Source organism: Megalobrama amblycephala, linkage group LG3, assembly GCF_018812025.1.
Source record: "Megalobrama amblycephala isolate DHTTF-2021 linkage group LG3, ASM1881202v1, whole genome shotgun sequence".
Classification (NCBI taxonomy): Eukaryota; Metazoa; Chordata; class Actinopteri; order Cypriniformes; family Xenocyprididae; genus Megalobrama; species Megalobrama amblycephala.
The window spans coordinates 59,010,470-59,034,854 of NC_063046.1; the positions used below are offsets into that span (position 1 = coordinate 59,010,470).

The 24,385-nt window shown below is 38.1% G+C and overlaps 2 protein-coding genes across 2 annotated transcripts; both read left to right on the forward strand.

The window, feature by feature from the left end:
- Nucleotides 1–649: 649 nt before the first annotated feature.
- On the forward strand, nucleotides 650–8,070 carry LOC125265791. The gene is made up of 7 exons (XM_048186270.1): nucleotides 650–786; nucleotides 2,053–2,235; nucleotides 2,714–2,821; nucleotides 3,040–3,096; nucleotides 3,179–3,280; nucleotides 7,257–7,361; nucleotides 7,475–8,070. Exons 2-7 carry the CDS (start codon nucleotides 2,062–2,064, stop codon nucleotides 7,538–7,540), a joined length of 612 nt encoding a protein of 203 aa, XP_048042227.1. The 5' UTR covers nucleotides 650–786; nucleotides 2,053–2,061; the 3' UTR covers nucleotides 7,541–8,070.
- Nucleotides 8,071–9,681: 1,611 nt separating this feature from the next.
- LOC125265792 (membrane-spanning 4-domains subfamily A member 12-like) lies at nucleotides 9,682–16,940 on the forward strand. The gene is made up of 7 exons (XM_048186271.1): nucleotides 9,682–9,899; nucleotides 12,062–12,229; nucleotides 13,596–13,709; nucleotides 13,938–13,994; nucleotides 14,080–14,205; nucleotides 16,324–16,443; nucleotides 16,543–16,940. Exons 2-7 carry the CDS (start codon nucleotides 12,071–12,073, stop codon nucleotides 16,606–16,608), a joined length of 642 nt encoding a protein of 213 aa, XP_048042228.1. The 5' UTR covers nucleotides 9,682–9,899; nucleotides 12,062–12,070; the 3' UTR covers nucleotides 16,609–16,940.
- Nucleotides 16,941–24,385: the final 7,445 nt, after the last annotated feature.

Consider the following 24,385-nt stretch of genomic DNA (forward strand, 5'->3'; position numbering starts at 1 on the left):
AATTTGCCGATTTTGGGTGTGTAAGATGTGAAGGATTCTATGGTCCATTTAGTATTTTCAGCCCATAATGGCACCATCTAATGGCTGTTACCCCAAAAGTATCAAAGTGTCGCCTCTTGGGTTCTAAGCTCTTTGTCTCGGCAAAGGAGAAGTGCTCACTAACACAGATTTAGACAGATTTGTGAACAATAATTGAGAGAAATAGGCCTTTTGTGTACATAGAAAAAGTCTTAGATTTTTGAGTTCAGCTCATGAAAAATGGGGGCAAAAATAAAAGTGTTGTGTTTATAATTTTGTTCAGTGTATTTTTGGTACTGTTTATACTGTTGGTCATGTACCATGAATTAATATATTAGTATTTTAATGGTTGATTTTAAAGACACTGTGTATTTTTGTACAGGAAATAATCTTGGTGCTGACGCAACTCGATGTTCAATGTAACACCTGCAAAACCAGTTGAAAATTGATGTGTTTTTTTTTTTGTTGTTGTTGTTGTTTTCTTGTTCTCTCTTGCTCATTATTATGTATTTATTTTATTTATTTCACTAAAAGTCATCTGTTTCCTCTATATTCTCCTCAAAGTTCACTAGGCTACTTAATTTATATGTAAAAGCATCAATATTTTCTTTATTGGCAGAATGTCCACGAAGCCATGCAGTCATAGTTTCATGTTTATACTTGCCTTCTCTCTTCTCTTGAGGGCGTCATTGTCGAGAAAGAAGTTATTTATTTGACAGAGACAAAGGGTGTGAAACTTTACTGGACTGTGACTCAGTCATATACAAGGTGAGTTTAACTCTCTCTCTCATATGATTGCTATGTAAATGTACAATGTAAATGTATAATCTCAACAACTTTATTTTAGCAAACAAAGAGCAGGTAGATTTTTCACACTGTTCTTGTGAAAGAACCTTTCATGCAGTTGACACAGAAAGCCATTCACAAACATTAAAGGTGCCCAAGAATGCTTTTTCACAAATTTAATTTTTTTAACTGCCTATTTTGGGGCATCATTAACTATACACTGATTTTTTCAGCGCGCCGCCCCTTTAAATTGCGTGCTTCCTGCCACACGAGCTCTCGACTAGACTATATTACAGTGCATTTACAAAGTTCACACAGCTAATATAACCCTCAAATGGATCTTTACAAGATGTTCGTCATGCATGCTGTATTATGTGAGTAAAGTATTTATTTTGATGTTTACGTTTGATTCTGTATGAGTTTGAGGCTATGCTCCGTGGCTAACGGCTAATGCTACACTGTTGGAGAGATTTATAAAGAATGAAGATGTGTTTATGCATTATACAGACTGCACATGTTTAAAAATGAAAATAGCGACGGCTCTTGTCTCTGTGAATACAATAAGAAACGATGGTAACTTTAACCACATTTAACAGTACATTAGCAACATGCTAACGAAACATTTAGAAAGACAATTTACAAATATCACTAAAAATATCATGCTATCATGGATCATGTCAGTTATTATTGCCACATCTGCCATTTTTCGCTGTTGTTCTTGCTAGCTTACCTTGTCTGTGCACAGATCCAGACATTAATACAGCCTTTCCTTGTCTAATGCCTTGAACATGGGCTGGCATATATGCAAATATTGGGGTCATACATATTAATGACCCCGACTGTTACGTAACAGTCGGTGTTATGTTGAGATCTGCGTGTTTTCCGGAAGTCTTTTAAACAAATGAGATTTATATAAGAAGGAGGAAGCAATGGGGTTTGAAACTCAATGTATGTCTTTTCCATGTACTGAACTCTTGTTATTTAACTATGCCAATATAAATTCAATATTTAATTCTAGGGCACCTTTAACTGTTATAACTTGTTGCGTCAGGAGGAACTAAATGTATTTCCATCATAAATATTATGAATAAGAACCATTTTATTTAAAGGTGTGCCTATATTTAAGGTGTGCCTTGTGCTCTTTTGGAGCCTCGTTTGTTTCTTTTCTGAAACCAGTGATGATTTATCCCTTTAACTGGCCATTATCACCTGTGGATAGTTTAAACTCTCTCTTTTCTCTCTACTCAGAACTGTAGGATGTCTCTGAAAATGTCTCAGGGCGAGGGGGTGACAGTGATCACCTTCAGCTCAAATTCCAACAGCAAATGGCCGATACTGTGTCAGATCCTGGGCACTCTGTGTAACAGTCCATTGTGTGCAGTATCACAGCATATGAAAGCCAAGATGACGGGCGTCCATACTGCGCTTGGGGTGAGATAGATGTTGAAACAGACATTACAACTAAAGGCTGAAACACATTACACTACCTGTGCCTGGATTTTTGAACATTAGATATTTTGAGCCGATTTCAGAACGCATAGTGTTTGCATTTTTACTTTTCAGGTTTGAATTTAGAAATACTGAACGGAATTTAATTAATGATTAACTAAAAATCCAGCATCTTCTTTTCACAAAGCTTTCTTATGGCTTTAAAGCAAGTTTTTGTAAATATCAGTTTCAAAATCATTCTGGTATATGGTACACTGACTTCTAATAAGGCGGACGACTTCTGTTTCTTCTTCTCGTGAGTGAATTGAGCTGGAGGGCAAACTTGCAGAGATTTGAGATATTGCATATAATGTGGTTGAACTATTGTTCAATGAAATGCAATAAAATATAATGTACATTTTGCGATGAATCATTCACAAATCAAAGTGCTGTATAAATGACATGTTCTCTTGTTCCATAGATTGAGCAGATTTTAGTAGGAATCCTCTATATCGTGGCAGAGAGTGTATTTGTAAGATTTACATCCAACAAAGTGATAGTTGATGCTCCATTTTGGTTCGGTGGTGTGGTAAGAAATATACCTCATTCTAAATATTCTTGTGTTTCTAAATTGTTGGGAAAAAAAAGTTAATCTGAACTAATGATCATAGTATTGATGACACAACGTTCATATTTTTGATGATTTTTTTAGAATGACGGGAAGTTGGTTGGTTTTCAGCACACCTTAATTAAACTTTGTCTGTTTAAATTGACAAATTTGAAGCATTCCTTTGCTTGTCCTTATAGTTCATTGTGGTTGGAATCGTGTCTGTTCCTGCAGCTCAGTTTCCCAGTACTTTTCATGTAAGTCGTTAACAGTCACATACATTCGGACATTTCTGGTTTGGTGAGTTTAAGATGTAATCTTGTGTTTTCTGTGTTCCAGCTGCTCGGCGCTGTGGTGTTGAACATATTCAGCACTTTTCTGGCTGTGATAGGACTTGCACTGCATTCATGTGACTTGAGTGTAGTTCTGGACAGCAAGGAGGTAATTATTCGGTCCCACTTTATATTAAGTGGCCTTAACTACTATGTACTTACATCAAAAAATAAGTACAATGTACTTATTGTGTTCATATTGAATTGCAAAACACTGTTGCTGCTATTGAGGTGTGATACGGGTAAGGTTAGGGACAGGTTTGGTGGTATGGGTAGGTTTAAGGGTGGGTTAAGGTGTAAGGGATGGGTCAACAGTGTAATTATAAATGTAATTACAGAAATTAATTACAGATGTAATTACATGCAGGTGTTTTTAAAATATAAGTACAATGTAAAAACATGGATGTACACAATAAGTGCATTGTATCAAATGATTAATTTAAATGTAAGTACATAGTAGTTAAAGCCACTTAATATAAAGTGGGACCAATTTTTCTTTTTTCTTTTTTCTTTTTTCTTTAAAAGGTTCAGGACAAGGATCTCAAATTAACGACCAATGAGGCACTTTTCAAATAATTTCAATTTATTTTTCAAAAATAATTTCAAGTCACACATAGACCCTCAAGTTTTAATAGATTATTCATAAATTTGGCCCACAAATCTTTTTTTTTTCTTCATGCTGGACATTGGCTTGTTAGAGCTGCTTTATATATACGCTACCGTTCAAAAGTTTGGGATCGGTAAGATTTTTAATGTCTTTAAAAGAAGTTTCGTCTGCTCACCAAGGCTGCATTTATTTAATTAAAAATACATTAAAATCAGTAATATTGTGAAATATTATTACAATTTAAAATAACTGTTTTCTATTTGAATATATTTTAAAATATAATTTATTCCTGTGATCAAAGCTGAATTTTCAGCATCATTTCTCCAGTCTTCAGTGTCACATGATCCTTCAGAAATCATTCTAATATGATGATTTGCTGCTCAAGAAACATTTATTGTGTACAAAATATGTGTGTACAATATTTTTTTTCAGGATTATTTGATGAATAGAAAGTTCAAAAGAACAGCATTTATTTGAAATATAATCTTTTGTTACATTTTAAATGTCTTTACTGTCACTTTTGATCGATTTAATGCATCCTTGCTGAAAAAAAAAATAATAATTTCTTTAAATTCTTCTAAAAAAAAATAAAAATAAAAAATCTTACCGATCCCAAACTTTTGAACGGTAGTGTATATATATATGAAAGCTCAGTTTTAAGGGGTGTGTCTTCTGTAATTGGCTAACATCTTCGCATATGAAAATAGTGGTAACACTGCTTGGGGCCGGGAGCACGAGCATTTAAAGGTGTACACACACAAATCAGAGCATTTTTAATCCCACTCCAAAATAGGCAGTTAAAACATGGTATAATAAAAGATCTGTGGGGTATTTTGAGCTGAAACTTCACAGACACATTCTGGGGACACCAGAGACTTACATTACATCTTCTGAAATGGAGATTCTAGGGCACCTTTAACAGCTTAAGCAGTAATTAGGAGTTTATTGAGGCAAAAGTCATAGTTAATAGTGAGAATTGGATCCTAAACTAAAGTGTGAACAAAATAGCTATTAGCTAAGTATTACATCTGGAACTGTCCAGTGGTGTAATGCAACAAAGTAATAATACTTTGTTACAGTACTTAAGTATTTTTTGGGAGAATCTGTACTTTACTTAAGTTTTTATATTTCTGTCAACTTTTACTTTTACTCCACTAAATTTCCTAAATAAAATGTTTTACTCTGATATATTTTCCCAAAGCATTTTCATTACTTACTACAAAATAAATTCGGAAGAACACAGACCGCAAACAAGCATGTGCAAACAAGTGCTCGCACAACTGCAGTTGATTTCATTTTCTGGCTTGCGTCCGTTGCTGGAGCAGCTGAGAAGAGCACGCTGTCATTATACAGTATGACAGCGGCCTCTAGAGGCAAAATAAAAACTATCACTGATGCCTCGTAGAGTTTGTTTTGACATGTGATGTTAAGCTGCATGCTGCACAGAGCGGGACACTTCAAAAACAGATTTAAAACGGACAACAAAACGGTATGTTATACAGTGTACACTACAGTACACTTATTCATATCGTTATAAAGTAATTAGTTTGTTGAGTAGATGCTGCATTAGTGGGGAACAATATGTTTGCCGTCGAGGCTGAGAGGATGGTAACATTAGTGGTTCCTCAAGTGGTTAAAACAATGTGACAAAAACACCAACTGTTAAATGTCACGATTGTTACCATTCATTTGCATTATATCCATTTGTTCGCTGTTATGAACCCCGTGCACTTAGAATAATATTACAATAATCGGAGTTTGAGGCTCACCCTATTCATACCCGTCTCACAACACTGTTGTTCTGTGTATGTTACACATACTGTTCACATTCACGTAGCCAGAATATACGCCAGGACGGGCATTTTGACATAACTGTGTGTGTATTTGAACGTTAATGCGTAATAAACCGCAAAAATCTGACACTTGTAGTTAAACTCACATTGTTTGATTGACAGCTCCAGCGATTGTAAAGGGAGCGTTCTTTGATCGCTTTCTATTTCATTTCATCACTCTTTAAATAACAGATTATTTTCATCCTACTAAGAAAAACAATATGAAGTTGACCATTTAGTCACTGGTTTGATTTACTGACAATAAAAGATTTTGAGACAAAGAAAATCTGATTGTACATGAATCATATTAGAAATCACTGGTCACTGGTGATTTTGGTACATATCAAATAATCTCTAACAAAGAAGAGTGACTTTTTTACTCACATACAGTACAGTCCAAAAGTTTGGAACCACTAAGATTTTTAATGTTTTTAAAAGAAGTTACGTCTGCTCACCAAGGCTACATTTATTTAATTAAAAATACAGTAAAAACAGTAATATTGTGAAATATTATTACAATTTAAAATAACTGTTTTCTGTTTGAATATATTTCACAAAGTAATTTATTCCTGTGATGGCAAAGCTGAATTTTCAGCATCATTACTCCAGTCTTCAGTGTCACATGATCCTTCAGAAATCATTCTAATATGCTGATTTGCTGCTCAAGAAACATTTAATGTGTACAATTGTACAAAATATTTGTGTACAATATTTTTTTCAGGATTATTTGATGAATAGAAAGTTCAAAAGAACAGTGTTTATCTGAAATCTAATCTTGTGTAACATTATAAATGTCTTTACTGCCACTTTTGATTGATTTAATGCATCATTGCTGAATAAAAGTATTAATTTCTTTCATTTCTTTTCAAAAAAATTAAAATAAAAATTCTTACTGACCCCAAACTTTTGAACGGTAGTGTATAATGCTACAGAAGCTTTGTATTTCAGATAAATGCTGTTCTTTTGAACTTTCTATTCATCAAGGAATCCTGAAAAAAAAGTACACAACTGTTTTCAACATTGAAAATAATCATAAATGTTTATTGAGCAGCAAATCAGCATATTAGAATGATTTCTGAAGGATCATGTGACACTGAAGACTGGAGTAATGATCCTGAAAATTCAGCTTTGCATCACAGGAATAAATTACTTTGTCAAATATATTTAAATAGTACACAGTTATTTTAAATTGTAATAATATTTCACAATATTACTGTTTTTTACTGTATTTTTAATTAAATAAATGTAGCCTTGGTGAGCAGACGAAACTTCTTTTAAAAACATTAAAAATCTTAGTGGTTCCAAACTTTTGGACTGTACTGTAAGTGTGTTGCACCTTTCCTGTCGGATCCAATATAGAAGGCTCAGGTTTGAAATGAACATGAAATAAAAAACTAATATTTTTTACACTAATACTTAGCTTGATTACCTATCATATTTAATTTTTTTTTTTTTAAATAAGCTAGTTAAATAAAATAGTAAAATAGTTGCAACATATTTTCCTGTGGTACTAAAATTGCTACCGAGAACCATAATTTGTACTGGTTTTGGTACAGACTACTGGAATTTTGGTACCATGACAACACTATATAATTTGCTGTCAAATTGCTTTTATTCCATGACACATTGATCTTTTCCATCTCTAGATGATCCGTGAAGCAATGGATGTCATTATGATGATCTGTTCAGCTCTTCAGATTGGTTTGACCCTCAGTTTCGCTGTCTTGACTGTGAAATTGTTTGACACAAATGTAAGTGCAAAGGTGCAGTATTATCACTACAATTAAAACAGACCAACTATACAGTGATCATGGTGATTTCAGAAAGCTGATCAGTGTACTAATGTTTCTTTTTGGTTTTGCAGTCTGTGGAGGACCCTCACATATACAAGCCACTTAAAGAAGATGTCACTGTCAGTCATGTATGTTAGAGAGACCACGTAAAAAATGAAATATACTATGTTAATGGAACTAGTATTGTTTTGTACAAGTACAGTTTATTCTCACTTGTGTAATAGCAAATCTTCTCTGTCATCAGCACCACTATCATCATGTTAATTGTTTATTCTTGCTGTTTATTTTTTTTTTTTCCCTTTACCTTAAACTTTTGTTACATTTCACAAAATATGGCACTTTTGTAATGTTCAGTTTCGTTTTCATGGACATTTAGTTTGTATGTGCCTGTTTCCCTGAGCCTTAGTTCCTGTTAACCTTTTTCCACATATCCTGTTTGTTTCTATAAACTAAAAGGTTTTTTTTTAGTTCAACATAAACTAACGTTCCATTTTCATGATTTTTACACCGTTTTCAGGTTAGGAAACCATTTACCTCACACTATTAGCATACAAACTATAGCATAATGTTTTCATTGTTCATGTTAACATACTATTTCTATGACAAATCTCTGAATAATGTTACAAAAGATTTCTGTTTTAAATAAATGCTGTTCTTTTGAGCTTTCTATTCAGCAAAAAATCCTAATAAAATTAACAGTTTCCACAAAAATATAAAAAAAAAAAAAACAGCAAAATCTGGTTCCAACATTAATAGTAATAAGAACCATTAGGCTATAAATGACTGAGCACCAATTAATGATAATATTAATGATGACTGAGTACCAAATCATCATATTAGAATGATTTCTGAAGGATCATGTGACACTGAAGACTGGAGTAATGATTCTGAAAATCATCTTCATAATTAAATACTATACATTATAATATATGATATAATATGCATAAGAAGATAAGGTACACTATGTAACTTTTTTTTTCCCAAAATTTACTAAATTTATATAATAAGCAAGTAATTAATAATTTTATAATTGTTTATAATAATAATTTGTTACAGTTATATAGCACTTTTTTCCGGGTACTCAAAGCTCTTTACATATGGAAGGGGGAATCTCCACCTGGATGATGCAACGGCAGCCATATTGCACCAGAACGGCCACCACACAACGGCTTATTGGTGGAGAGGAGGCGGAGGGATGAAGCCAATCAGTATAAAGCAATTTGGAGCAGACGTCACAGTGACGTCACTTGCAGCTGCGTGCACATAGTGGTGGCAGAATGAGCAAAATCCACAGAATAAGAGACAAATATTTAGTTGTGCCTCTCGATGTCAGAATCGAAATGCAAAAAATATAGTCTTCAATTTTATAGCATACCATCATTGAAGACGCCCTTTGAAGCTCAACGCAGACGTTTATGTTGCACATGAACCCGCACTCAAACTTGGCGTCATCAAGCTACGCCTTTGTTTTGAATAGGCCTCTAGCGACCTCTAGAGGACAGAATTCTTACATACTGCACCTTTAAAGCATGAATTTGATGTAAACAGTAAGTCTACATAATATTCGAATATGAAGTTCATAGCAGTTACAGCATGGAATATTTAAACCTAAAACATTTTATGTGGATTAACTTAACATAGCCTATAACGTTTTATCTCACAATTCTTACTTTTTTCTTGCATTTGTGAGTCTATATCTCTTATAATTCGCAATTGTGAGTTTATATCACAATTGTGAGGGGAAAAAAGTCAGATTTACAGGATATGTTTATGTTTTTCTTTCTAAGAAATGAGATATAAACTCGAATTTGTGAGAAAAAAAAGTCAGAATTGTGAGATATAAACTGGAAATTAACTTTTTTCTCAGTTTGATACTGCAGAACTGTCATTTTCTGCCACCAGACAGGCTCCGCCCACAAAAAAAAAAACGTCATCGCTGTTTGCAAACACAAAATTGGTCTATATGGGAATGATTAGACTACATCATCAATCCATCTTCCGAACCGGATTTTTGACTGATCCTCAGTCAATCTGTCTTCAAAGTGTTTAAAATCAGACTATTTTACATTAACCGCTGCATGACGCATCATAAACGCAAAATAGCATATCATTCAGGTATACATTCCATTTTAAATTGTTTAATTATGGTTTATACATGTTAGTTTCCATGACAGCTGCCAGTTTGCTACGTTTTCGATGATTATTAAACAGCAAGAACACTCGCGTTCATTCATTCCTTCAAGTGGACTAATGTAGGGAACAGTGAATGAGGGTATAGGAAACGATTTCTTACTTTCATTCTCTTAACTTCCTTCTCACGAGTGTGCGGCTTGCTGGTGACCTTGGACAGACAACATTCCTCTTTCACTTTTTGGGAAATAAAAAGGGGCGTCACTGACGAGAAAGAGAAAAACAAGTTTAGTATTAGTATTAGAGTAACGTTACACAAAGAGTGTGAAACTTCGCCTGACTGTACCTGACTTGATCACGTACAAGGTGAGTTTAACACTGTCTTTCTCAGATGATCTGTAAAACCTACGCACTATTGTAAATGTAGATAAAGAGTAATACTTGTGTCATGGTGCAATCAAATTGCAGGTGGAATTTTCACACTTTGTTCTTCCTAAAAGTAACAATATATCAACATTAGTAAATGCATTGTGAACCACCATGATATTTTTATTAAGAAAGGTTAATAAATGCTGTAAAAATATATTGCTCATTGTTAATGTTGTGTTAGTTTATGTTAATTAATGCATAAAAAAATGAGACCTTTATTGTTACTGAAACATTTTATTTGAATATTTAAAGTGTCTTGTGCGTATATATATATATATATATATATATATATATATATATATATATATATATATATATATATATATATATATATATATATATGACATATTTTGTGTACATAATTGACACAAATTGTATAAATATAACACATTAGTGTGTAGAAAATGAGCAGGAATAACACATGGTTGAGTTAAAAGTAAAACAAAATGTGTTGTCCTTAACTAGACACACAGGTGTGTTAAGATATAACACAAGTTGTGTTGTTTTTAACACATCTGTTTTAAGAGTGATATATATATACACACACACATATAAACACACACACATGTTTGATAAAGTTTACCCTCTTTAACTTATAGCCATTAAACTGAATTTATGAAGCAAACTGTTTGTTGAAACTATGGACAAAGTAAAGTTAGTTAAATCTCTGTTTAAGGCAGGATAAGGCAGTAATGAATGGCACCAAGGAACGGCAAATAATCCAAAAAAAACCTAAGAGACCAAAACCAGAAATTCAGGAACAGACTGACCGTGTAACAGCTAAAATATTAAATGTCACAGATGTATATTTACTGAGTAATCCACTATTTTATAGAAAATTACCATTTGGAGCCAAAATGACTTTAGAAAGATCATCATTATTATTGTATTTTTCAGAGATATATGTTTATTAGTACAATCTGTTGACTTTAGCAATCGTTGTTGCATTCAAAAATGGGGGAAAAAAACACTTAAGCACTAAGTTTTCATGCCTGTAACTCAAGAAGAATTAAAGATATCTTAATATCCTTTTATATTCTGGTTCTTCACAAACGTTTCTTTTAGTATCTTAATTTTTAAGACCTAACATGGTTCATTTCCAGAGATATGTGGATCTCAATGTGGCTCCATAAGTAAATTATTTTCCGAGTTAAAAAGAAAAACAAATGTGGGTCTCTTTGCATCGCTGGTACATTTTTTTCTTTAAAGAGGAACATCTGAAAAACAAATAATGGTAACACTTTACAATAAGGTTCATTAGTTAACATGAACTAATAATGAACTGCACTTCTACAGCATTTATTAATCTTTGTTACCGTTAATTTCAACATCACACATCTCCTTTGTCGTGCGCATCTATCCAACCAACCTTGACACTGTTACCTTTCTAAAGTCATTTTTACCCCCCTGCACAGCAAAATCCCCAGAGTTAAATCAGCTCTGCTCAGAGTACATATGGTCCCTCTCTAAATAGTGTTAAAGTAAAACTGAAGCAGAGTTAAATTTAATGAGATAATTAAGCAATTAATAAGGCTGTGTGACTGAAGTCAGTTGTAGTTCATGTGTTTTTTCTTATTTCTTCAGTGATTCTGCTTGTTAACAGCAGGTGTTCATCACTAATGCGCAATCATTACTTAATTGCTTAATTATCTCATTAAATTTAACTCTGCTTCAGTGTTATTTTAACACTATTTAGAGAGGGACCATATGTACTCTGAGCAGAGTTGATTTAACTCTGGGGATTTTGCTGTGTGTAATATGACTCCAAATCTCAGGTAAAAATTGTCATTTTGACCCCTTTACAAAACAGTGGATTACTCAGTAAATATACATCTGTGACATTTAACCAGGGACCTCTGATTGAGTTGACTCTAAATGACCCTAATACATTATAAAATTTAATTCCTTGAATATATATTTTTTTCAGTTATGAATGTATGCTTGTTCAGATATTCCATCATGAAGTACAGTAAACTGTAATTCACTGGTTTAGTCTGTCGACTGTTTATATGTCCCCACCAATGTTAAAATCAAACCTATGCTTGCCTGTAATGATACATTTATCTGTCCATTAAAGTCTCTCTTTTCTCTTTACTCAGATCCTCAAGATGTCTCTGACGATGTCTCAGGGTGAGGGGGTGACAGTGATCACCTTCAGCTCAAATCCCAACAGCAAATGGCCGATACTGTGTCAGATCCTGGGCACTCTGTGTGTCAGATCAGAGCCGGTGAAAATGAAGATGATGGGAGTCTATACAGCGCTTGGGGTGAGATATACACTGAAACACACATGAGACATTACAGCTAAAGGCTGAAACACATTACACAACTTCAGACTAGATTTTTGCCCCATTTGAAGTTGACAGAGTTTGCATAAAATATTTAATTCAAATAAATGTGAGTAAAGTAAATGTTTTCAAAAATGACAAACGTAGATTCATAGAGTTAACACTGAACACAATTTTCATGCACTTTATGGACTTAATATTATTATATATATTAAAAAGATGTGTTTTTTGCTGACCTATTTACCTTTGTACAATTGGTGTTTTCATTCGTGGAAAAATGGTAATTTAAAGACCATTTTTAAACATTGGATGTGATGCAAGAACACTAGGGGCCCTATTTTAACAATCTAAACGCAACGTGTAAAGCGCACGGTGCAGGTGCACTCAGGGCGTGTCCAAATCCACTTTTGCTATTCTAACGACGGAAAAACGGTCCGTGCGCTGGGGTGCATTTTTGAAATGGGTTGTCCCTATTCTCTTAATGAGTAATGGGCGTAACGTTCAATAAACCAATCAGAGTGTCATCTCCCATTCCCTTTAAGAGCGAGATGCGCTCGCGCCATGGCGGATTGATATTTACATGGCGGAATTTGTTAAGTGCCCAGTCAATCTTTCAGTCGTCTGCGTTGGATGCAGACTTTCAAATAGCTCCGCGCGATGAGTCAGTTAATATATATGTGTGTGTATTGGCACGATTGTTCAATTAATTAGCCAATTTCGTTCATCATTATAAGTAGTAATAGGCTGAATTGAAAATAGGTAGCCTAATTCTAATACACGCAATGACTATTCATCATTACATTTTTATATTTATGTACACAATAATATTCTTTTACACTGTAATCCTTTTGTTTTTAATATTTGGCATGTTTGTGTGATGCGCATCCTTGTGTGTAATAAGCAAAGTCACCGCGCACTGTGGACGCGCCCAGAGGCGCAGTTTCTACCAACGCGCTCTAACAAAAAAATATTGCGCCATTGACTTTAGACTTTAGACCAGGTTTGAGTTGGTCTATGGCGCAGTCTATTTTCAGCTCCTTAAAATAGCAATGCGCCTGAACACACCTCTTTTTTAGACCAGCACGCCCATGGGCGCACTAACTGGCGCAAATGCATTTAAGGACGTGGCGCTGAACGGGAAAACGCGAACGGCGCCGGACGCAAACTAGCAAACACACTTGCGCTGCGCCTTGCGTCGCATTGCGCCAGGTGTATTATAGGGCCCTTGACTTTGAGACATTGCAATGAAGGGCATATAATGTGATTATTGGGCAACGCAATGCAGATTTTGAGATTCATCACAATACAAAATGGTATATAAATGACATGTTCTCTCATTCCATAGATTGTGCAAATATTAGTAGGAATCCTCAACATCGTGACCGGGAGTGTATTTTTAAGCTTTGGGATACACGATTACATTATGATGTCTGATGTTCCATTCTGGTTTGGCGGTGTGGTAAGAATTACACCTCATTCTGCTTATTCTTTTTTTGTTTGTAATTTGTAAAATGAGTGAGTTAATTCACAAAGTTAATCTGAATTAATAATCTGGTTGTTGACATGAAGTTCACATTTTGATTATTTTCAGAATGATGTGAAGTTGGCTGATTTTCAATACTCTAATTCATCTCGTCTGAACGTTCGTTGGTCAAATTTGAAGCATTCCTTTGCTTTTCCTTTATAGTTCCTTGTGGTTGGAATCGTGTCTATTGCTGCAGCTCAGTATCCCAGTTATTATCTGGTAGGTCTTTAACAGTCACATATAGTATTTTACATTTGGAGAGGTTTTTTTAAGATGTCATCTCATTGTGATTTGTGTATTACAGTGTCTCGTCGCTGTGGTGCTGAACAAAGTCAGTGCTCTTCTGGCTATGATAGGCCTAGCACTGTATTCATGGGACTTGATGAGCTTTCATAATACTCAGGACTATAATTATCCAATCTATAATACGGTAATTGTTCTTTATTTTATTTAAAAGGTTTTTTATAATTGATTTTTTCCTTTTTTCAGTTATAATTTCAAGTCACACACAGTCTCTGAAGTTTTACAGTTTATACCAAAGTCCTTTTAAGGCGAGTCATTTCACTCAGCAGCCATCTTTGAAACGCCTCTCGGCCAGTGATTTCAGTCATGCAAGTGCAGCTCCTGTCTCTTTGATTGGGGGAAACATAAAATTCTCCTAAGCTGTTCACCAAGCTTATGATTAAATTTCATATTTGAAATCACCAATGAAATCTGACATCTGTCCCATATATTTTGTTTCTAAACACTCAAATGATAACAAACCAAATGATAAAAAAAAGATAAATAACACTCAAATGATAAAAAAAAAAACAGCCAATGCGCATGAGCAGTCCTAAGTGCGAGTCTCAGATCACTGACTGTTTCTAAAGCAACCGGAGCTTCTAACGGCAGCTGCAGTGATGCAATGACTTTACCAATCAGCGATTGGCTTTTTATCTAGAAGGCGGGACTTATTCCGCCATATTGCACGTTGCACTTTCTTGGAGTGCACTGTCTTTGTGTATACATAAATGTGGCCCAAAAATCAATTTTCATTTTCTATATGCTGGTTTGGCTATATTAAAGATTTTACAAAATGTATTTTTAGGGCTACCAAAGTTAACATGAAAGATTGATTAATTAAAAGTAATCTTGATTAATATTTATCATTATAATAAATAAAAATGCAATCATTTTAATACATTTTCCAAATTTTATATTATTACTGATACATTTTAATTTCTTAATTAATTACGGAAGAGGATTAGGGCCAAGCAATAATAAAAAAATAAAACCATCTCGAGATTAAAACTGTTAAATTTCGAGAAAAAAATCGTTACATTTCGAGAAAAAAGTCGAGATAAAATGTTGAGAATAAAGTTATTAAATTATGAGAGAAAAGTCGTTAAATTACGAGAACAAATTAGTTAAATTACGAATTTGTTCTCATAATTTAACGTCTTTTTTCTCGTAATTTAATGACTTTATTCTCATAATTTAATGACTTTATTCTCAACATTTTATCTCGACTTTTTTCTCAAAATTTAACAAAATTTTTCTCATAATTTAACGATTTTTTTCTCGTAATTTAATGACTTTTTTCTCGTAATTTAATGACTTTATTCTCAACATTTTATCTCGACTTTTTTCTTTAAATTTAATGAGTTTTTTTCTCGTAATTTAATGAGTTTATTCTCAACATTTTATCTCGACTTTTTTCTCAAAATTTAACAAACTTTTTCTCATAATTTAACGATTTTTTTCTCGTAATTTAATGACTTTTTTCTCGTAATTTAATGACTTTATTCTCAACATTTTATCTCGACTTTTTTCTTTAAATTTAATGAGTTTTTTCTCGTAATTTAATGAGTTTATTCTCAACATTTTATCTCGACTTTTTTCTCAAAATTTAACAAAATTTTTCTCATAATTTAACGATTTTTTTCTCGTAATTTAATGACTTTTTTCTCGTAATTTAATGACTTTATTCTCAACATTTTATCTCGACTTTTTTCTTTAAATTTTATGAGTTTTTTCTCGTAATTTAACGAGTTTATTCTCAACATTTTATTTCGACTTTTTTCTCGACGTTTTTTCTTGAAATTTAACAACTTTAATCTCGAGATGGTTTTATTTTTTTATTATTGCTTGGCCCTAATCCTCTTCCGTAATTAATTGTGATTATTTATCGATAGGCCTATTTTTAACAGTATAGGGAAAAAAAATAAACATGCATATTTCTGTGTAAAAATGCAGAAATGTTATGAAATTAAAATGTTAAGCGATCATTTCACTTTTCTTGAAACAAACATAATCGTACATTCTCTCTGTAAAACTGATTTGAACTTATTTTTTACTTTTTTTGTTTGTTTGTTTTTTTTCTCTTTTTTATACATTTAACATCAGTCTATATAAAGAGAGATACACTATCACTTCATACAAATTAAATACTCCCAGATTTCCAAGTTGCTTGAGTGACAAGTCATTTGGATTTGAGACCCTGTTGTAGGAAATGTTCTGTCAGATTGCTTTTATTCCAAGACACATTGATCTTTCCCATCTCTAGATGATCCGTGAAGGACTGGATGTCACTATGATGATCTGTTCAGCTCTTCAGCTCTGTGTGACCCTCAGTTTCTCTGTCTTGACTTTGAAAGAAATGTTTGAAATGGACGAGAGTGAAAAGGTGCAGTATTATCACTCCAATCAAAACAGACCAGTAACAGTGATCATGGTGATTTCAGAAAGCTGTTCGGTGTACTAATCTTTCTCTCTTTTTTTGCAGTCTGTGGAGGACCTTCACTTTTACCAGCCACTCAAAGAAGATCTCTCTGTCAGTCATGTGTGTTAGAAAGGCAACATGTAAAATCAAATATACATTGTTAATTGAACAAACATTGTTATATGCATGTATATTTTTTCTCTTTTGTGGAATAGCAAAAATTACATTTTGCAAAAGCTTTTTGAAATGACGAGAAAAAAAAAAAAACTTGGAATTTTGATGCATTTATAAAGTTTAAAATCTTGTATCTTCATGTCTCAACTGAGCGTAGACAAAGCTTCTTTCAAAGCTCTTCTCAGCACCAGTCCTGGGACATTCTGTGTTGCACGGTTTAGAGAAACAACAACAGTCGTATCAGCTGGCATAAATGGAAATAAAACAAGCCAATGATGTGGAACATGTTTACTAGTGGCATCCATGCATTTTCTGAAATCAGGGCTGAGCAAATAAACACCATTAGTGGGTATTTATTCTGCTCTGAGAGTTTCATTCATTCCCAAAGGATTTTGAAAATACACGATTGGCACAAAGCATGTTTGAGAGAAATGTCATGGGTTATTAATATTTTCAATGTAATACAAAGCCCAGCAAAACTGATTGATTTTACCAGACTTTATTCTATTAAAGTACATAAATGCAAAATGTATTATGCAAGATTGAATTGCTCTAGCATTTTAGCTTTAAAAATGATAAATTACTATTACTATGTACAGCCAATTCATCTGAAAAAAACTGTCACAATCTGGACAAATCAATTGGTAAATGTGTGGTGAACTTCTGAAATGATGAGGCAAAGGTTGTTTTTTTAGTTCAATACACTGTAAAAAGTTATTTGACACCCAAGTTATAATAATTAATGTGGTTCAGATAACATAATATTTTGAGTTTCCGTTGATTAAACCAGTTGCCTTCATTGTATCAACTCAAATGTTTAATTTAAGGCAAGGTAACTTACTTTTTTAAGTTAAACCAACAATTCTTTTTTTTCAACATGTTCTCCAACAAATACGCCTATACGCCTACGACCCGTAGGAGCGTTTGCTAAAGTTGAGCCCCTATCGACAACAGGACATTTCAATTGGCAGAGAATTGCAATATGCAACAATATGTGATCATGTGATCGTGGGTTTGATCCCAGGGAACACATGTGTTCATAAAGAGTATATGCAATATAAATCATTAAGGGTAGGTTTAGGGGTGGGGTGGGTGTAGTCGTTAATATACAAAAAAATAGTTTTGTTAAATGGAAATAGGACAAATGGTGTAAAAAGTCCACACATTGTATTTAAATGAACACGCATTTTGATTGGTAACGACAGTCATATATAAGTCATAGACTTATATTACATCTCGTAAAAGGGGCATTATAGGTCCCCTTTAACTGTATTTCACCCCCTCACATTCATGCCATGCTTTGAAACACAGTGGGTTCAAGGCCAGAACTCAATGGTGAGCTACTAAAATCACTGTGAATGATGATGATGCCTGCCAATGTCATGCTCAGATTTAAATTGAATATCTAAACGAAACTAAATTATGTCTAGTGAATATTAAAGTTTCATCTCCATGCTGTGGATACTTTCCTAAAAGAGATGTTGGCTCCCTCGAAACCTTTAAGGCATTTCATGATGTGGAATATATATATATATATATATATATATATATATATATATATATATATATATATATATATATATATTAGGGTATTTCACTATATTGGAATTGTTGTGGTATGCGTAAAAACAAACAGTTTTGCACTTCTGGGCTATTGCGGCAGAGCCATTATTTATTTTCATAAAAGCGACTGTTATCATCTTCCCTCACATGCTGCAGGATCAAAACAGCATAGAGTCTTTTTGAAAAATTCAATTAGAAGTTTTCAGTCTGCATGTTTCAACCACATATCTAGAAATAAAATGAATGGATGCCTCAGTCACAAAATCATGACACAAAACTGAAACTCGACAAGGATGTCCCCTGTCTCCTGAATTGTTGGATTAGTCTCTTTCCAGGACAAACAGACAAGATGAAAAAATACAGACTTTACTAACAATATACCATCTTTATGCTGCTGATACTGTCCAATATTTTTACCTAATTTGACCTTTGATGGAGTTTTTATGGTTTTTAGTGCATTTTGTGAGATTATAGATCTAACGAACAAGTTAAATCAGGTTTTATTCATCTTAATATTATACCTACTACATATAAAACTATTTAAAATCCAACATTTACAATTCTTTGTTTACCTACAAATTAGCATTGGCTTACATTACACTTCATTACAAGTATGAGTAACTTTCTCAGAATATATCATTTTTTGGAATGATATATTCTTGTTTTAGCAAGAGCAAAAATAGAAGCAATACAAAGAAAATAAGTAAAGAGAAACAAGATAATTTTCTCTGTTCCCTGTGATTTTGTAATTCATAAATCAGAGAGTTAAAATGGAGGAAAGAATTGGACATCACTCCTGAGCAATGGGACATATTGTGCACTTCTCAGCACACTTCCACAAGCTTAAGAGTGAGTTCTGTGAAAAAGCAAGCACATTTTTTGTTAGCCCAAGAATTAAAGCTTTACAGTGCTCTGGAAAAACTGTAGTGTGAAAAGATTCATCATTCTTATATTTTTCCACAATGTCAAACACTAAATGGGAGGATGTAGACTCAACTAGTAATGTTTGGATTTCTACTCTTAAAATGTCCAAGTCCTTTTGTGTCCTTTAGTTGATATAGTCCAACAGAAACTTGAAAAATATGTTCAAAATATTATTAGCATAAAGTAAAAGCAGTGTTGGGGAAAATTACTTTTAAAAATAATGCATTACAATATTGTGTCACTCCCTAAAAATTAACTAATTGCGTTACTTGGTTACTTTTAATGAAAAAAAGTAATGTGTAAGTTACTTTTGCAAATTGTTACTTTTTTAATTCTGTAAATTGTAGGAAAAGAATTCTGAAAGTATTTTGATTTTGTGTTTAGTCTAGAAATGGGAGCGTTTAGCGGAAGTTCTACCCGGAAGACTCTAATGCACGTCATTGCTCATTTTCTAACCAATCATTACACATCACCTGAGTGTATAAGTTCTGTTCCCACCCACTATCGTGTTCGCAGATACCATCGCCAGCGTTCACCCTCATCCTCCCCACCACCACCAGGTCGGTCCCTGTCCATACATCAGGGGTAGGCTCCGCCCCTGCCTTCATCTTCAGGCAGGATCTGCAAACGTCTGCTACCGTCCGGATTGTACTATGGACGGGGCCTACGCCAAAGAACTTTATCATTCTTTGATATTTACATTCATACTGTTGAATAAATTGTATTCAAACATTTCTTTGCTTCCCGAGTCTTTCTGGTAGAACTACAATAACCATCATGTTCACACAGCCCACACGACGACTCTACACTTACTCCAGATTTCTCTCAACATGAGGACAGGAGAGATGTCAGTCTATATGATCTGAAAAAGTAACTTAGATATTTTGTTTTAAATTTAAAAGTAATGCATTACTCAAGAAAATAGTAATCTGATTATGTAACTTGCGTCACTTGTAAAGTGTTACCCTCAAACACTGTTGAAAACGTCTCGGTTACGTATGTAACCCTCGTTCCCTGAAGGAGGGAACGGAGACGTACGTCAGTAGTGACCGACGAATTGGGATATCGCTTAGAGAGCCCTATCAGCTTCGTGTAAACTAAAACAAGCCAATGGAATTGGCGTGCGATATTTGCATAATGCGCACCGCCCCCGACAGGTGTATATAAATAGGAAGCAGATGCAATCGCACTCTGTTTTTCGCTGAGGAGACAACTGGTGTCCGCGCTACAGCGAGGGTACAGAAACTGTGGCGACGGGACGTACGTCTCCGTTCCCTCCTTCAGGGAACGAGGGTTACATACGTAACCGAGACGTTCCCTTTCAGTCGGTCACGTTCGACGTACGTCAGTAGTGACCGACGAATTGGGATCCCAACTAAAGCGCCACAGTTACGAAACCCCTTCCAGTGCCCAGCGCAAGCTCAGCCGCCCATAGCACCGGCTGACGGTGAAGGGGGCGAGCTTACACCGAGAGAGTCTACTGCTGTCTAACCACTACCCACTAAGTAACTAGACTACACTGGGGAAGCGAACCCGTAAGGGACACTGCGGAGACCACTACCTACCCAATGGGGAGGAGTTTACGTGGGAATACACATATGGACTGGCCCGGGGGGCAGTACGCATATGGAGTCCCTGGGATGGCTCCACCTGGTTAGGGGGAGACTCATCTGACAGGTGACAGCAGAGCTGGCTCTGCTAAGGGAAAGACACGGACTCGCCGTAGGGAGTTTTAAACCGTGGAAAATTACACATATGGGACCGTTCACGTAGAGGGGTCACGACATATGGGCCCCAGCCAACAGACAGCGTCAGCGACGGATGTAGGCCTGGCCTCAGACACTCCGCAATGTCCGAGCCGAAGGGGGAGGCGGAGGAACTCGACAGGGTTCGCCAAGCGGGGAACTCGACTGGAGTGAAGTATGCACGTATCCGGCCAGTGGCGGGAATGGCATTGCAAGCCGACACTTAGAGCAGGTACAACACGTCTACCGACTAGTGGATGCGAGTACACGTGAAGATACTGGCTCTACACGTAGGCTATAAAACCTAGCGAACGTGTTAGGTGTCGCCCAGCCCGCAGCTCTACAAATATCTGTCAGCGAGGCGCCATGAGCCAGCGCCCAGGAAGAGGCCACCCCTCTGGTGGAGTGGGCTCTCAACCCGAGCGGGCAAGGCACGCCCTGGGATTCATACGCCAAGGCGATGGCATCCACTATCCAGTGGGCCATCCTCTGCTTGGAGACAGCCTTTCCCTTCTGCTGGCCTCCGTAACAGATGAAGAGCTGATCTGAGGTCCTGAAGCTTCGCGTTCTATCCACGTAAACGCGCAGAGCGCGGACGGGACAGAGCAAAGCTAGGGCTGGGTCTGCCTCCTCCGAGGGCAGCGCTTGCAGGTTCACTACCTGATCTCTGAAGGGAGTGGTAGGAACCTTGGGCACGTATCCAGGCCGGGGTCTCAGGATGACGTGAGAATCACCGGGCCCGAATTCTAGGCACGTTTCGTCGACCGAAAATGCATGTAGATCCCCTACCCTCTTCAGGGAAGCCAATGCAACCAGAAGAACCGTCTTAAGAGACATTAGTTTCAGATCGACTGATTGCAAAGGCTCAAAGGGATGACCCCGGAGAGCTGTGAGAACCAGGGTCAAATCCCAAGAGGGTACGGAGGAAGGGCGAGGAGGATTTAATCTCCTCGCTCCCCTCAGGAATCTGACGATCAGATCGTGTTTCCCCAGGGACTTACCCTCAACTGCGTGGTGATGTGCGGCGATAGCGGCAACATACACCTTCAGGGTGGAGGGAGACAGCCTTCGCTCCAACCCTTCTTGCAGGAAGGAAAGCACGGATCCGACCGAACATGATCGGGGGTCCTCTCGGCGAGAGGCGCACCATTCGACGAACAGGTTCCACTTCAACGCATAGAGACTCCTAGTGGAAGGAGCTCTAGCGGAAGTGATGGTGTCTACAACCGCTTGCGGGAGATCACTCAGAACCTCCGCATCCCGTCCAGGGACCACACGTGGAGGTTCCATAGGTCGGGATGCGGGTGCCACAGGGTGCCCCGTCTCTGAGTCAGGAGGTCCTTCCTCAGAGGAATCGGCCAGGGAGGGGCTGTCGCGAGGAGAATGAGGTCTGAGAACCAGGTCCGAGAGGGCCAATACGGAGCCACTAACAGAACCTGCTCCCCGTCCTCCCTGACCTTGCACAGGAGTTGTGCGAGAAGGCTCACTGGGGGAAACGCATATTTGCGCAGACCCGGGGGCCAGCTGTGTGCCAGGGCATCCGTGCCGAGCGTGCCGCCGGTCAGGGAATAAAACCACTGGCAGTGGGCAGTTTCCGGGGAGGCAAACAGGTCTACCTGGGCCTCGCCGAAACGCTGCCAAATCAGCTGGACCGCCTGGGGGTGGAGCCGCCACTCGCCCGCAAGTGGAGGCTGCCGTGACAGCTCGTCGGCTGCACGGTTGAGCACACCTGGGACATGAGTGGCCCGAAGGGACCTCAGATACTTCTGACTCCACAACAAGAGATGGCGGGCGAGTTGCGACATGCGACGGGAGCGTAGACCACCTTGACGGTTGATGTACGCAACGGCCGCAGTGCTGTCTGAGCAGACTAGAACGTGCTTGCCTGACAACAGCTTCTTGAAGCGGGCCAGCGCAAGACGTACCGCTAGCAACTCGAGGCAATTGATATGCCAATGCAGCTGAGGCCCCGTCCAAAGACCTGCCACTGCATGCCCGTTGTACGTGGCCCCCCATCCCGTGGCAGAGGCATCTGTGGAGACCACAGCGTGCCTGGACACTTGTTCGAGGGGTACTCCGGCCCGCAGGAACGAAGGGTCCGACCACCGGACAAGGGTGCGACGGCAGCTCGGTGTCACGGGGACACGGAGCGTGCCGCACTGCCACGCCCATCTCGGGACCCGGCCGCGGAGCCAGTGTTGAAGCGGTCTCATATGAAGCAATCCGAGCGGCGTGACCGCGGCCGCAGATGCCATATGCCCCAGGAGCCTCTGAAAATCTTTCAGTGGAACCGCTGTCCTGCGCTTGAGCGAACTCAGGCAATTCAACACCGACTGGACGCGCGCCTCGGTGAGACGCGCAGTCCGTGCAAACGAGTCTAGCTCGAGACCGAGATAAGAGATCCTCTGCCCGGGGGCGAGTTTGCTCTTGTCCCAGTTGACCCGAAGACCCAACCGGCTGAGGTGAGCTAAAACCATGTCCCTGTGTTCGCACAACTGCTCTCGCGAGCTGGCCAGGATCAGCCAGTCGTCGAGATAGTTGAGAATACGAACGCCCTGTTCCTTGAGGGGAACAATGGCCGCCTCCGCAACCTTCGTAAAGACGCGGGGTGACAGGGCCAGCCCGAAGGGTAGGACTTTGTACTGATATGCCCGACCCTCGAACGCAAACCGGAGGAAGGGTCTGTGTCGAGGCAGAATCGAGACATGAAAGTACGCGTCCTTCAGGTCTATTGCTGCAAACCAATCCCGGGGACGGACGCATTCGAAAATGCGTTTCTGCGTGAGCATCTTGAACGGCATCTTGTGAAGATACCGGTTCAGGACGCGCAGATCCAGGATTGGCCGTAGCCCACCGCCCTTCTTTGGTACAATGAGCCAGCGGGACCAAAGGCACCACAGACGCACCGGGGGTGGGGCAGCAAGGCAGAGAGGGACCCGACTCGGACGGCATGGGAGCGGCCCGGAGTGAGGTCGGACTCTGCGAGGCAGCAGTGCGAATGGGAGACGGCGCACGGGACGCAGTCTGCGCCACCACACTGTCGCCTACTGGCGGAATGGGAGGGGGTTGCGAGTGGCGAGGCGGGGCCTGGCACACTGGCAAACGCGCCCTCTTGTGACCTGGAGTTTGAGGAAACTGCTCTTTTTGTGGCAAAGTGGGTACCGCTGGACTCCGGAGAGCCAGCGGCGGTAGATGGACAGACGCCACAAAATCCCCCCGGCCCTCCTCCGGGGGTGGGAGAGCAGATGGAATACTCTCCCGAAGGGCAGGAACCTTCCGCTCCAGGTCCGCGACCGGCACCCTGCTGTTTGGCTGGTGTAGGCTGCTGTTTTGCCGACTTAGCAGGGGCGGAGGAAGACGCAGGCGGGCGCCCTCGGCGACGAGCGGGCTGAGGCTGAGCCGCGGGCGGCTGGGTGGAGGCAGCAGCGGACCGCCGTGGCATGACCTGTCTGATAGCCTCAGCCTGCTTCTGTGCAGCGGAGAACTGTTGGGCACAGCTC